We start from the raw sequence: 13,917 nt of genomic DNA, 5'->3' as shown, positions 1-13,917 counted from the left end.
AAGAGAGAGCGTCACATCACTTAGTTAAAAATGCTGTGTGCCATATGAAAAACCATTTGAGCATTTTTTTTTTCACTATCAACGATAAGAAATACATGCTCAAACGGGATATAAAGTCTTTTGAGCATTTATTCAATATCTTTGACTTCACCTTAAGTTCGTACTGGTAGGCCAAAAGTGGTACAAGTAATGAAAAGAACTTTACTGGTAAAACCGTTGTTCTATTAAAGCACTGGATTGTCTTACAAGTGAGAGCATACTAGTACATGGACCTTAAGATGGATATCAAACATTTAAAATAAATGCTCAAATGTATTTCTATAGTGACACGCATGAGGCCCAATTGCAATTTGTTTCACGATAGATGTTTTTGTATGAGTATTTGGGCAGTTACGGGATATAATTGTTAGTTGGAAAATAGAAGTCGTTCCTAAATCCCAACTCGAAACCCTAATGCTGCCTCGAAGCCAAAACTTTGAAACCCAAGACTGGCTTAAAGCCCTAATTTTGTTTAAAGGAAACCCCTGTCTTAAAACTCAAACCCTTAAAAAAAAAAAAACCTACTTTCATAGCATAACGCTGTCTTGTAACCCTACTTTGAAACCCTAACCATGGCCTTTTTTTTTTCCCAAATAGCTCACTCTTCACCAGTGGGAACAGTTGAAGCGTTTGCTGTCCTAATTACAGCATGTGGATTGATGATGAAAAGATTCTCTGGATACTTGTAAACATCTGACAAGCAGCAAATCGCTGCAGCAGTTTCTCTTGTGAATTAATGATAGGAGGCGCTAATTAGGAGTATTCTTGCTACACGGGCGCAATGAGTCGGCCAATTAGCGCTTGTTAGGACAGATCTCATCTTCAAATGAATAATGAATAATTGATATTTGTTAAAAGTGCATTCAAATGGAGGAGCTGATGTTAATCAACTATGTGATCGTCATAGTGACAATGAACATGGAAGATAAAGCTGCAGTAACAACCAGAAATACATCTTGCTCCTTGGCTCCCTCTATTGTAATCTCTTTGAAATTGTAACTACGAATACCGTATTTCTATCCCTCAAATTGTGGTCAGGGACATTTATTTACTCAACTGCAGAGAGTTTGATCTGAAATGAAACATTTTAAAGGAGCCATTAGTGTGTAAAAGAGTAGAAATAAAGATGCATAATATTCAATCTTTGCACCCTAATTCTGAACAGAAATGTTAGCGTCAATGCTAGTGACCAGGATGAAATCCTACTTTGAAACCTTAACGCTGGTTTGAAACTCTACTTTGTAAGGATAACCCTTGTTTAAAACATTAACTAGGGCTTGAAACCCTAATTTTAATGGCTTGGAGCATCTTCTATCAGACCCAAATTTGGAACCATAATTTGACACTCCAACCCTGGCTTGAAGCCCTACTTTGAAACCTTAACCCTGGCTTGAAATCCGACAGTATTACAGACCACTAAAGTAGATTATCAGGGGGTCGCCATAGCAGCAGAGATGCTCTTATTAGTAATAAAACAATAAGTGTAAAGCCCTCATTATTCTGAGGGTATTTAAAGGTAAAAATCATTACATTCGATCAAAACATTACATCCTGTTGCTTTAATTCATATTCCAACACAGCAGTTTACATCTGAAACACTTCAATGATAGTCATTAAACAGAGAGCAGGTAAGGTAAACTAATGGTTTATTGTTGCTATTTTTCATGAAATGACAACACCTGTATTGGCAATGATATCCACCCCCCCCCCCCCCTCCCCTCCAACCTCCACCCCTGTCATCCCGAAGTATATCAAGTTTACAAAAGTGTCTGTAAACGTTAAAGTGCAAAAGAATTTGCTCACCATTTTCAAGGATCATGCTACAAACACTCCCATTTGATCAAAAATTAGTCTCACTTAAAAACGTACTAACTGTTGACTCCAATCAAACATTTCGCCCAATTACTTTTTTAATTCAACAACAACAAGAAAGTGTACTGTACGTAAAAATCGTGTCATGGTTCATAAATGATACAAAAAAGTCCTTTGTTAATGAATCCAGTCATGTACCCTGTGTCTCCTTTAGGACATTAAGCGCATGGTAGATCAAAATTGATCATCGAAATAAAAAACAAACCAAATGCTATTGAAAAAAAGCCTCTCTTTTTAACCGTTGGAAATTCGAAGTTGGAGGAAGAGCATCTTTGTTTGTTTGGAATAATGACCAATGAGGTCCGTTGAAGGCTTAAACGGCCCCTTTGCTGGTTTGGATTGGTACAAAGTTCAGTGCCTTTAAGAGCCGTTCAAAGTGACGATTCCTGATCAAGGATGTGTTCAGTAACACATTCAAGTCCACTATGGGGAAAATGCATTATCAATTCAATATAATATCTAATCTATAAGTATTCTTGTAGTAGTAGAATAATGCTGCCCGGGGAAAAGGTCTGTGTAGATTTAAACCTTCGGATGTACTCACACAGGGCTATTCGAACCGTGCATGTACCCGCTTGACCCCTGAAGTCCTAATTCCAGTATTATTAATTATTATTCAGTCATGATAAGCACCACAATGCACAACAGAAATAAACAGAACTACAAATAATCCCCAGTCCAAAAAGTCTATACCCGCAAGACAGGCATGTCTTGCGATTGCTGTAATGCAATTGCCAATTAGTCATGATCACTGCCACAGCGCACAATAGAAATCAACAGAATGACTTGAAATAATGCACTGAGTAAAAAAACGTGTTCGGTCACTCAGAGGGCACGAGCGCGCGTCATATACTCTCGCAGGTCTTTCATGATAATTGTTACCTTGCACAATAGAAATAAACACGACTAAAAATAATCCACACGGTCAAAACGTCTACAGCGCACAATGTACTCGTCATAATTAATGTGACCGCTCCTCTCACCAATTATTAATAATAATCCCCATCTTGTTTCATAGAAATAAATATGACTAGAAATAATCCACAAAGTCAAAAAAAAGGTCAATAGTGCGGTACACAGCCCATGATTAACTCAATCGCTCCTCTCGCAGGTTATTCATGATAGCGTCTACCATGTACATAAGAACTAAAGTAGTTGACTAGATATAATCCACAAAGGGAAAAAATAAGTCCACTGCACGTTCTGTCACGTATCGGCACGTCTACGTTGGGGAATCTAAGTTTTATGATTGTGATCGCTCCTCTCTCCAGTTAATAACAGCAATTGTCACCTTGCACAATAGAAATAAACAATGACTCAAAATAACCCACCAAGTAATTAAAAAAATCAGGCACAGGAAAATGGGCAATGTACGTGTCATATCATCAATGCTCCTCTCACCAGTTATTCAGAATAACAGCGAGCTTGCACAACAGAACCAGTAGAAATAATGAATTCAATCAGGAGTTTTTCCCATAATCTAATGTGGTACAATGAAGTGACGGCACTGTGGAACGGGTCAAAACTGAGAGAAGTGTGACTGGCCAGCGGTGTCACTTGGGGTTTGGGGGAATCGCCCTGAAGTCAGGCACAGTTCGAATCGCCTGGTGTGAGTTGTTGTTATCCTTTCAACAGCAAACTAATTGAGAATGAACCAGTCAAGTAGCGCACTCCATTTTTCCTCAATTTTATCAAAACCTAATCTTATGCCCATCCCTGAAGTCCACCTCGATGGGGTTTGTTGTATTTGTTGTGCTATACGCGGGCATCACTCCTCCTCCTCACATCCATCATGAAGAACCAGGGAATGTTGGAGATCTGGGAAAAGATTCTGATAGGTCCTCTCCGAAGACGGATCAACTTGTGGATGATTAGGTCCGCCACATACTGAGCGACGCGGCCGAATGCGTCTGAACTGGACAACCGCGAAAAAAACAAAACCCACGACTCGCACCCGAACACCAGGCCATTGACCCGCGCTTACATAACTTTGCATGCGTTCTTCTCGGAAAGCAATGTTCTAAGCCGCCGCATAGGTATTATTATTATTATTATTTTTTTTTTTTTTTATTGAACCACAAACAACAAGGTAAGATTGTCAAGGAAGAAGCGGATTGCCCTGACCACTGTAGCGATACAAATTATGATAACGCAGAGAGAGAAAATGGGCGAGAACTAAAGGAGAGAGTTCTTAGCCAAGGAGAAATTCTTAGCCAATGTGGCTAAACAGGATAAAAATCTCTCCGCCACACTTGTACTGTATGTCGCCGGCCACAACATCACGTCTTTAAATGGCTAAACCTTTGACACATCTTAGCCAGTCCTCATCATTGGGAAGTCAATAAGCTTTTAATGATGTGAGCCCAATTAAAACTACGTAATCATCAAACAGGACTATGCCGGGACGATTTGGGAAAATACTCTAATTGCAATTTTTTGTTTCTTTTACAAATATTGCAATTGCGATTTAGCATGTGAATTTTTGGGGAAAGTTTGATATCTTCAGCATTTTATTTTATTTTTTAACTAAAAACTAGAACTCATTCTATAGTATGACCAACACAACATTGGCTACAGCCACTACAGACCAAAAAAATAAAGAAATTAAAAAAATAATAATAATCACGTTTTCCTGTAGGCCAGGCCTGAATGTTGTGATGAATTCATATGAACAACAAATCTTTTAAAAACCTTCCATCACAGCAAAAGACTGACTGATTGATTTAACTTCATGCCTTGTAAACATGTCATATAATGATGTTCTTGCCAGTAGCAGTAGCACTGCTGACAGTGTCAGCCGAGTATAGAGATAAAGTGGAGTGACACTTTTCATCGGCAAGATGCAAGTACAAAAGCGGTTGAAATATTTAACTTTTAAATTTTGATTAAAGTTCTGAGCAGTTACAGTTAAAGTGTTGATATAATTCACGTGTTTTTTTTGTAATGATCCTCAAGCATCTTAATGACTGTCGCTCATGAAATGAGACTTTGTTAAAATTCAAATTTTTTAGTTGAAGATAAAAATTCTGATTCAAAATCTTTGGTGGTAAATATTAGGCTAACTTAAGCTGTCAGATATTTGTAACCGATTTCAAAAGCAGGACAATGTGGTCTAAATTGAATAACTCACCTTTTGTCAAAATTGATCTAAAGTACAATACTTCAGTTAATGTGAATGTGGGGGGGCTCCGTGACTGTGCTTGCCTTGGGCCCCCAAATGACTAGCTGCGGCCCTGGGCCGAGCCAGTGACGATGACGCTTAGCGCCTCGTGCATTGATAAAAAAGAAAGCTAGCTCGCTGCGAGAACTAATGTGTATTGCAGGACACATTGACCATCGACACTTCAAACGTACGTCGCGGTAATGTGCTTAAATTTGGCGGCAAGCAGTATGGGGGTCTTCTCTTCCCTGAAGCGCCGCTCCCCCGCATCTGGGAAAGCCAGTGAGCCTGTCTGCTGAGCCAGCAGCGGATGGACGGTGGATTGCAGCATTTTACAAAAAGGGGGGGGACTAAACCACTAATACGGTTCACACACTCCAGAATGAGCGCACTCACTGACTTTTATCACGCAGGGCTTTTGACAAGAGCGAGTTTGATTCAATTAGCGTGGCTAACATGGGAAATAGTGACATCGCCACATCCTGTTTCAATTCGCCATTGGCGAGATGGCGAGCGGGCAGTGAAAACGTTGCATTGACTGCACTCATCTATTTCAGCAACAGAGACTATCCTTGCTTTGCCTTTTAGTCAAAGCAAGGCTACATATGAAATGAAATTCAATTAATTACGTGTGGGGCGGTGGGTGGTGGAATTGGGTCCCTGCGGCCCCCACTGGTTGGCCAGTTGTCGGGGCGTCACGGTGGGGCCGGCGGACCTCCCTGGGTCCCTCGGTGTGGGACAAGTCCGCCAGGCTGCTCTCGGGTGGACCCCTGGGCCTGATCCCGCCCCTCGATTGATTGGGTGGGGTCCTCAGCCTCCGCGGTGCGGCCACAGCAATTACAGGACACTTCTGTCAGTCTTTGTGCATGTAAAACGGTGTCGATTCACTTGCATGTATCCGGAGGCACACACCCCTAGCACTCGTTCATTGGGTGTGCGGTCAAGCACTTACTGCGACAAATAACTCATGAATATGCAAATCGCTTGCGTATCCCCTCACTTATACTCTCATCCTGTAGACTTATATAATTTACATAATTAATGCCACCACACTTCAGTTGTACAGCCGGGTTCACGACCCTTGTCCTGCATGCTTCTTCTCCTGTCCTTGTCCTGTTCTATCTTGTCCTGTCCTTCCCGCACAGGGCGTAGCACTACAGCCCCATGCAACACTCATATTTAATGTTTCATTGTTGTAGATAATGTAATGATTTACGTCTCTCATCCTGTTTACAATTAGTGCTTTGTCTTTTGTCTTTGTTTCTCTCTCCCTTCTAGAAACTTTGTTCTGTTCGACTGATCAAGTCTGATTCTCAATAAACCTCAATTATAATACCACAGCGGAAGCTTAAACACTCCACTGTGACACAGTAAAATTGTTCCGGCATAAAAGGGATACAGATTTTCCATTCTGCTTGACCTAACAGCCGAACAGGACAAAAAAAATAAATGAAATTATGAATCTTATTGTAAAAAAATATATATACACAGTATACACTGTATTGGTACGGCAGCGATCTCACTTAAAACATGCAAATGTAATTTTTATTACGAAAGCTCATGTGAGACAACATGGCATTTTTGAATGGATGTGACAGGGTTCTGGAACGGTGCGACGCCAGTCACCTGCAATTTAAATTTCAAATCTCAGCAAAATGTTTGTTTTTGTATTCAACTGTTGGTCATTCATGAAAACGAAAAACACGGCACAACAGTTCAGCCGGGTTTGGACACATCGCTCAGTGTGCAGCGGGGTTTAGTGTTGCTCTCACGAGGTTCAAGTTTCCATATTGTGCAGATGGAAATGTGTTATGTGTCCGACATGTGGCCCAGAGGTGTGTCGGCCGGACCCAAGAGACGATACTTCTCCTCCAGTGAGGGCTCGGTGGCGCCCCCCTGCAGGTGGATGAGCGGCTTGGTTTGCAGCAGGACGCAACCTCGCCCCCCTAGCGCCCGCCTCTCCTGGTGGTTCCTGTGGTTGAACACCTTTATTCTGTTGTCCAGCTCTGGGCTAGCCTTCTCAGAACCAGTGGGACTGGGGAGCTTAAGGTTGACCGGGTCCACCGTCAGGCCCTTCTGAGCGAGGCAGGAGTCCTCAGAAAGAGACGAGAGGAGCTCCTGGACCACCGTGCTCTGGTCCTGGCCTGAGAAGGAAGAGTGACAGCAGCGGTGGGAGCTGTAGTTCAGGTTGAGGTCACGAGTGGTGTTGGACTGGATGTGATTGGTCGGGAGGTGGATGTCGATGGCGGCTGTGGTGACGACGTGGGTCCCTAAGCCACAAGTCCTGCCATCTTTAAGGAAAAGGTCAAAAGAACAACAATCACTTCTTGTTGAATCAGTTTCTGCCAGGTCTCCCTGTCCTTTTTCTGCTGTGTGGTGCAGTGGAACCTGTCCAAAGTTGTCAAGGAAACAGCATAGTAAGCGTGACTGACGCATGCCATGTTTTTACCCCCTTATATTGGGCTTTGGAACCTCAAAGAATTGGGTCCCATGAATTCTGCCTCGCAAGAAGTGAGACTTTTATTTGACCATAATGTTATTGTGTGAATGCTGAAGAGTACTTTTCCCATAATTTCACATTTTCCACAAGAAAAAAAAATGCAATTCAAATGAATGGAGAAATGTAAAAATTCACGCACAAAAAAAAAAAATTCTTAATTGAGTCAAACCTTTTCAAATCTATCTTCAAAATGTTCTACAATAAATAAATAGAAATCCTACACTTCCACGTTTTCCAAGAGAAAATTACCAAATCAATGGAGAACTTTAACAAATTTGGTTCTAATCAAAATGTCCTCACCGATTCAAATTTTTCTAACTTCAAAATTTTGAAAATTCCCCAAAATCCTACTTTTTGTAGAATTCATGAGCAAATTTGCAAATTAATGAAGAAATTACACACTGAACCTCTCTCCTTAAATATTTTTTTTTTTCAACATCTCACATTCTACATTTGTTACACTGCGATTTATTCTGTGAATAACATTTCAGTTCAGTGTCAGCTTTTCTGCATTCACATTCAATTTCTACAAAAATAGCCATTTCTACTTTCAGTTGTGAAGTTTGTAATGAACCACATCCAGGGGTGTCAGACACATTTTTGGTGCAGGCCACTTCGAAGTTATGGTTTCCCTCGGAGGTCCGTTATAACTGTCAACCCATATAACTGCATGATTGCCTCACAAAACATTGATGGATAACTACTTTTGAAATCAGAAGTCAAACGTTGTTTATTCAATTATTATTCCGTTCATTTTGAAAGGGAGATTGGTAACAACAAATGCTCACAATATCTCAACGTTATTAAAAGTGAAGACAATTTGCAATTTGTGTATTATTGCTCGAAACATGAAGTCCACGCACGTGCTTTGCATTCACGGACCTTTATGAATGAGTTCTGTATAAAAGACGTAGGTTATTAGATGCCATAACTTGTGTTTACAGATTTGATGAGGAAAGTTTGCAGGATGGAGAGAGTTTTTTTTTAAAAAAAAACACTAAAAGACTTTGCAAATGGGAAGCCAATAATCACGTTAGCTATTAAGAAACATTAATTAACACTGATAATATAGTGATTGCTGTCCTACATTTTATACTTAAAATAAAAATGTCACTGTTGATCCTATTCTTTCTGCTTCTCATCCAGAGTAGATCGGGTCTACATGTTTTTTTTAAAGACTTCATATTTTTAAAGATGGATGTACTGTATAAGGATGTGCGAGTGCTGAGTGACTCACCACCGCTTGCTTCACTGTAGTACTGGCTGATATAGTTGTTCATGTCATCACGTACAACTGGATCTGATTTGGAAGAATAAGGAAGTAATGAGGACAGTCTTATTTGAAGTAAGAATACTGTATTCTCATTCTTCCATGAGTCATCATGGTTCATGCCTGTTTGTAGTTCAATCATTAAAACCACCACATTACAGAAGTCCTTGGTTTAAAACATACATATTATTCTACTCTGGTCTAGGTCTTGGAATGGACTCCAATAGCTGTTGACAATGGAGTATTTCAATGAGGGTCACACACTGTAATTAAACAGGCAGAGAATTGCCTTAATTGGACTTAACACCCTTGCGGGTACTGATCCATTTCAGAGTAAACACTCCAAACTAGTCCAAATGGAAACTATCTGTAGTGTTTACAAGGAAATATTGACAGAAATGACTTGTGCCCCAGGCCACAGGTGCTTGAAAGGCTCACGCTCCGATTGGCGCTGCATTAGCCCGATAGTGCACCAGGTAATAGACTGGGCCCCCCTTTAGGCTGGGCTTGGCTTGACAAAAGTGGGCCCGCATGAGAGCTCTTTGTTGGGGGGCCGATGTGCGTGGTAGAATGGCGGCGATCTTGTGCTCGCTTGATTGGTCTTGAGCTCACTGTCTGCTGACTGAGTGCGAAGCGCGAGCCGCTTGAGTGCAAGCCCCCTTCCCCCGGGACATGCTGCTGCAGACTCTGATGGGTAATCTCATTTATTTTTCATTCTAAAATATTAATCCCTGGGCCACCCCCGGAGAGGAAGCATTGCACTCACTAAAACAAGACGGAGACAATCGGTGCACAATTAATAACACATGAGTGATGGAGGTGAGGTGAGGTTGAAAAGAATTGGCTGTCCAGCATACACAAAAAGGCTCTCGGCTCTTTTTTTGTGAGACAGCCCAGTTATCAAGCTGTCACTTGAGTGTGGAAGAGGAAAGGTGACATGCTGGGTCCTTTTAGCGCAGCTGTACACTCTACTGTAGTTCAGAGACCTGATGTATTGGTGCTGCACCACTGGCAAAGTAATTACAATCAATCCGGAGCTAATCATATAGTGAAATTACATTGTTTTCCTATCAGTTCGAGAAATGTCCTTTTAGTTATGACTATATGGGCAATGAACACTAACCAATCTAAATGTGTACAATATCTCTATAGATGCTACTCTTTCTAAAATTATTGGAACAGTGAGGCCAATTCCTTAATTTTTGAAATAGATATCAAAAGATGAATATGAGACAATTTTTCCAGCTTTTACTTCTAGGTACCGTAATATCTCATGTATAATGCAATTTCCCCCCCCCCAAAAAAAATTGTCAAAGGTCAATAGTGCGCATTATACATAGGTATAGGAGAAAATGAAAAAGACTTTCACATTTTATAAATGTAAGCCGCCATCTCGAGGTTAGCAAAAAGCTGTACACTTTCATTCCAATATGCCACCGCCCCCTAGAGGTTACAAAAAAGTTGTACACTTTCGTTCTTGTTTGCCACTTAGAGTTTAAGAAAAAGGTGTAGTCTACAGTTTCATTCCAATATGACAGGGGTACATATGATGGCATATATGTACAATTGTGCTCATAGGTTTACATACTCAGGCAGAATTTGTGAAATAGCGTGACTGAACAACTACCATCACTATTTTCTTTGTGGTTATTTTTTGTTTAATGATAATGATTTTCTGAAATGCTTGACAGTTTAATTTAGATCCCATTAAAATAAAATAAAATGTGTTTTGCCTAGTCCTTCATGTTTTCTTACAAATTGTGCCTGGGTCATCAAACATGAGCACAACTCTGTGTTTTCTCATTTACTAAATAAAAATAGGGCTGTGAATTTCAAAATAAGAGCAAGAAAATAAAATGAAAGTATTATATGTTCAAATAAAGTGCTTAACTTCAGAATAATTCTTTGAAAAAACTAAGAAAATACATGTAATACTTCATGTTTTGATATGGGTAGAACCGAAATCATGCATTGTAAAAACGCGTTATACATAGGTTGAAGGGGTTTCCAGAATTTTCAGGTCAACTTTGGGGGTGCGCATTATACACGAGAAATTACGGCATTGACATTTAAATGTAATAGCATTATTTGTAACAGAACAGCAAATTCTAACGACAGCGAAATATTGGAACACAGACTTACAATAGATTAAAGCGAATAAGACAATGCAATAACAGCATCAAGCCTGTGACCAACTGGCATCATCAAACCTTAACACTCTTTAGGAGGAGAAATGAATGCTTGATAGGGTTTACACATCACTGACTTGATTTCCCGAAAATAGATGTCTTCCTTTCCCCATCACGAAAAAGAAATGATCATTATCTGCCAGTGCTTCATGACCTGCTTCTCGGAGCAGATGTTGTGCTTGAGTGACAGTGGATGCAGTCACCATGTGACGCAATTTAGTACTTCTAAGGCAGCATAAAACTTCATCTAAGGGGACAATTGGTGTTTCTTGGGTATGGTGTCATCGTTCAGATGAGAAAGAAGTTGGCAATCTGACTTGACTGGAGGTGACCTGACCTAAGCGAAGTCTGCTGGCCTGTGAGCACTCATCCCAGTGACCATGTTGGTGTAGAAAGGCCCACTTTGTAACCCACAGCCAGATTTGCCACTATTGTATGCCCTTGGGGTGGTATTGTGGTGCCCGATTGTGGTTTTTCAGGTGAATGAGAACAGATGTCGACAGGAGCCCACTGCCCTCCTAACAAGGCCCAATGCACAGAGCACTCTGTAGCTGAAAAAGCCCGCGTCGACCGCGTGGTGGCTGAAGCACGACAGGAGCTGAGAGTGACCCAGTGTCAGAAAACATGCTTGTTTGCTCCAGCGTTCAGCACATCCTAAAAGCTTTGTTTGCCCCTGTATTGATCGCGTGTGCCTGCGGTCAGATGGCTGCGGTGTGTGAGAATGGAGGGAGCTTAGAGGCTGCTCCAGGGCCATGTCAACCCTACACTCCACCGGCATCCACTTGGCCTGATGTTGCACCATTAGGGACTGTTTGTTCCACATAATTATGCACATATTTGATGCTGCACCTCTCTCCTGGTTTGTCATGCTGCCTCCTCAAGCAAATGCTCCACCTGGCCTGATTATTAAGTATATAGTGTGTTTAAATGAGCACGTCCTTAAAGAGTCACAGGCAAGCTGGGCTAATTGAAAAATTTCCCTTTAGACAAGATACAACAGTATTCAATGAAATCTGTTGCAGAAGCTGTACTCTTTTGCTTCCGTTTAGTAATTATTCTGCCCCGCCTCATCGGGCCTCATTCACTAATAAATGCGTAGAAATGTTCTCACTCTGAGCACATAAAAAAAAAAAAAAAAAAGTGAGTTTATAAACAGAACAAAGCCATGACCCAATATTAAGCTTTACATATATACATATGCCCGCGACCCTAGTGAGGAGAAGCGGCTCAGAAAATGGATGGATGGTTATATACATATATATATATATATATATATATATATATATATATATGTGTGTGTACGGATATATATATATATAGAGAGAGAGAGAGAGCGAGAGAGAGAGAGAGAGAGAGAGAGAGAGAGAGAGAATGAGAGCAAGAAAGAGAGCGAGAGATGGGAGCATGAGAGAGAGAGATGATAGATAGATAGATAGATCGATCGATAGATAGATCGATAGATAGATAGATAGATCAGAGCAAGGTGTGCAAATATAAGTGTACAATATGATCTTATATATTATATTATTGTTAAATTATCAATTGAAACAGTTGTGCACTAAAGTTTACATAATCAGAATCTTGCAGAATTTGCAAGATGTCAACGTTTCTTTACAGAAAACATGAGTGAGCACAATTGTTTAAAAATCATAAAATAATAATAATAATAAACATAGAAATCAAGAAAATAATAAAATGGTCCCAATTCAGTCAGTCATATTTTCCCCAAAACTGTCAATATTTCACAAATGCTGCCAGGGTATGTGAACTTATGAGCAAACATATACTTAAAAGTTTGTTTGGCATATGTGAATAATAAATATGAATCTCACAATATTGACGAACACAAGCATCAAGGCTGTTGTTGTATGCCACTTCGGGGTTAAAGTGATGACCTGGCATCACCGGACATTTCACCATTTACTAGCCACTAGGGGGCATACAATATTGCTCTTAGGTGATAAAATGCACTACATTTCTGAATTCGTTTGTCATTTTCAGTTATGAAAATACATATATTGTTGCCCAGGTAAAGTGTTTCTCCATACCAGTAAACTACTCTACCTACTATGTAGGTAGAGCTAAAGTACCTCTTCTCCAGGCAAACAAACAAACAAACATAATGTTCAGAAATTGTGAATTTCAAAGTATTTCAATGAGTGCCATATAAAGGGTTAAGGATTTAGAAGTGTCCAACAGTAAATTAAAGCAACAGCTCAATTTGGCATTCATTCCTCGATATGCCTTAGTTTTATTTCGTTTCAAACTACACAGTGAACTTCAACATTGCCAGAAAAAGAGGTAAAGTAGGATTCACCATTTGACCCTGAAGGTGTACAAAATATACTGGCATTGTAGCTATGCCCAAAGGGAACACGATGAGTGTCATTCGGACAGTCGTGGCTTCAGTCCAGTTAAGTGTACCTGCAGTGTTGTGCAGCTCGCTGGGGTTCCTGTGAGCGCCCTCGTCGTCAGACTCTCCAGGAGTCGAGCCCTCCACTACCTGGAAACTCCTGCCCTGCTTCGCCCACACGCGGTGGATCTGCATTGCCGCCTCGCGCTCCGCCGCCAGGTCCAGGTCCTGCTGGGCCAGGTGGGCCCGCAGCTGCCTGATCTCAAACTGCACCGACGGGAATGCAAATGAGGAGGAAGGAAAACGAAGCGAGAGAGGGGAGGTGGAGAAAGGATGACATGAATAAATGTAGACAAAATAGGTGATACACACAGTACAAATACTGGATATCCAATTTGTTCAATTTAGTTAGTTAATTTAGTGAATTAATAATAATAGTTCAGTGAAGTAGAAATGGAAAGAAATTTTCACTGATTATGTTATTTTTTATTTTTTTAATTGAGAAATATCATTTTAATCAATGTATGTTGGTGG

At 40.5% G+C, this 13,917-nt stretch overlaps 1 protein-coding gene across 1 annotated transcript in view; it reads right to left on the bottom strand.

Annotated features, from left to right (window-relative positions):
- Nucleotides 1–1,777: 1,777 nt before the first annotated feature.
- LOC133397281 (transmembrane protein 266-like) overlaps nt 1,778–13,917 on the bottom strand; it is a 60,121-nt gene continuing 47,981 nt past the window's right edge. Inside the window, exons 9-11 of the mRNA XM_061667980.1 lie at nt 13,455–13,650; nt 8,809–8,871; nt 1,778–7,362 (exon numbers count right to left, since the gene is read on the bottom strand). Of these exons, the coding sequence (XP_061523964.1) occupies nt 6,881–7,362; nt 8,809–8,871; nt 13,455–13,650 (741 nt within the window). The 3' untranslated portion in view covers nt 1,778–6,880. The remainder of the gene's footprint in view (nt 7,363–8,808; nt 8,872–13,454; nt 13,651–13,917) is intronic.

The sequence above is a fragment of the Phycodurus eques genome, chromosome 2 (genome assembly GCF_024500275.1).
Source record: "Phycodurus eques isolate BA_2022a chromosome 2, UOR_Pequ_1.1, whole genome shotgun sequence".
Lineage (NCBI taxonomy): Eukaryota > Metazoa > Chordata > Actinopteri > Syngnathiformes > Syngnathidae > Phycodurus > Phycodurus eques.
This window is presented reverse-complemented; position numbering and strand designations above follow the sequence as displayed.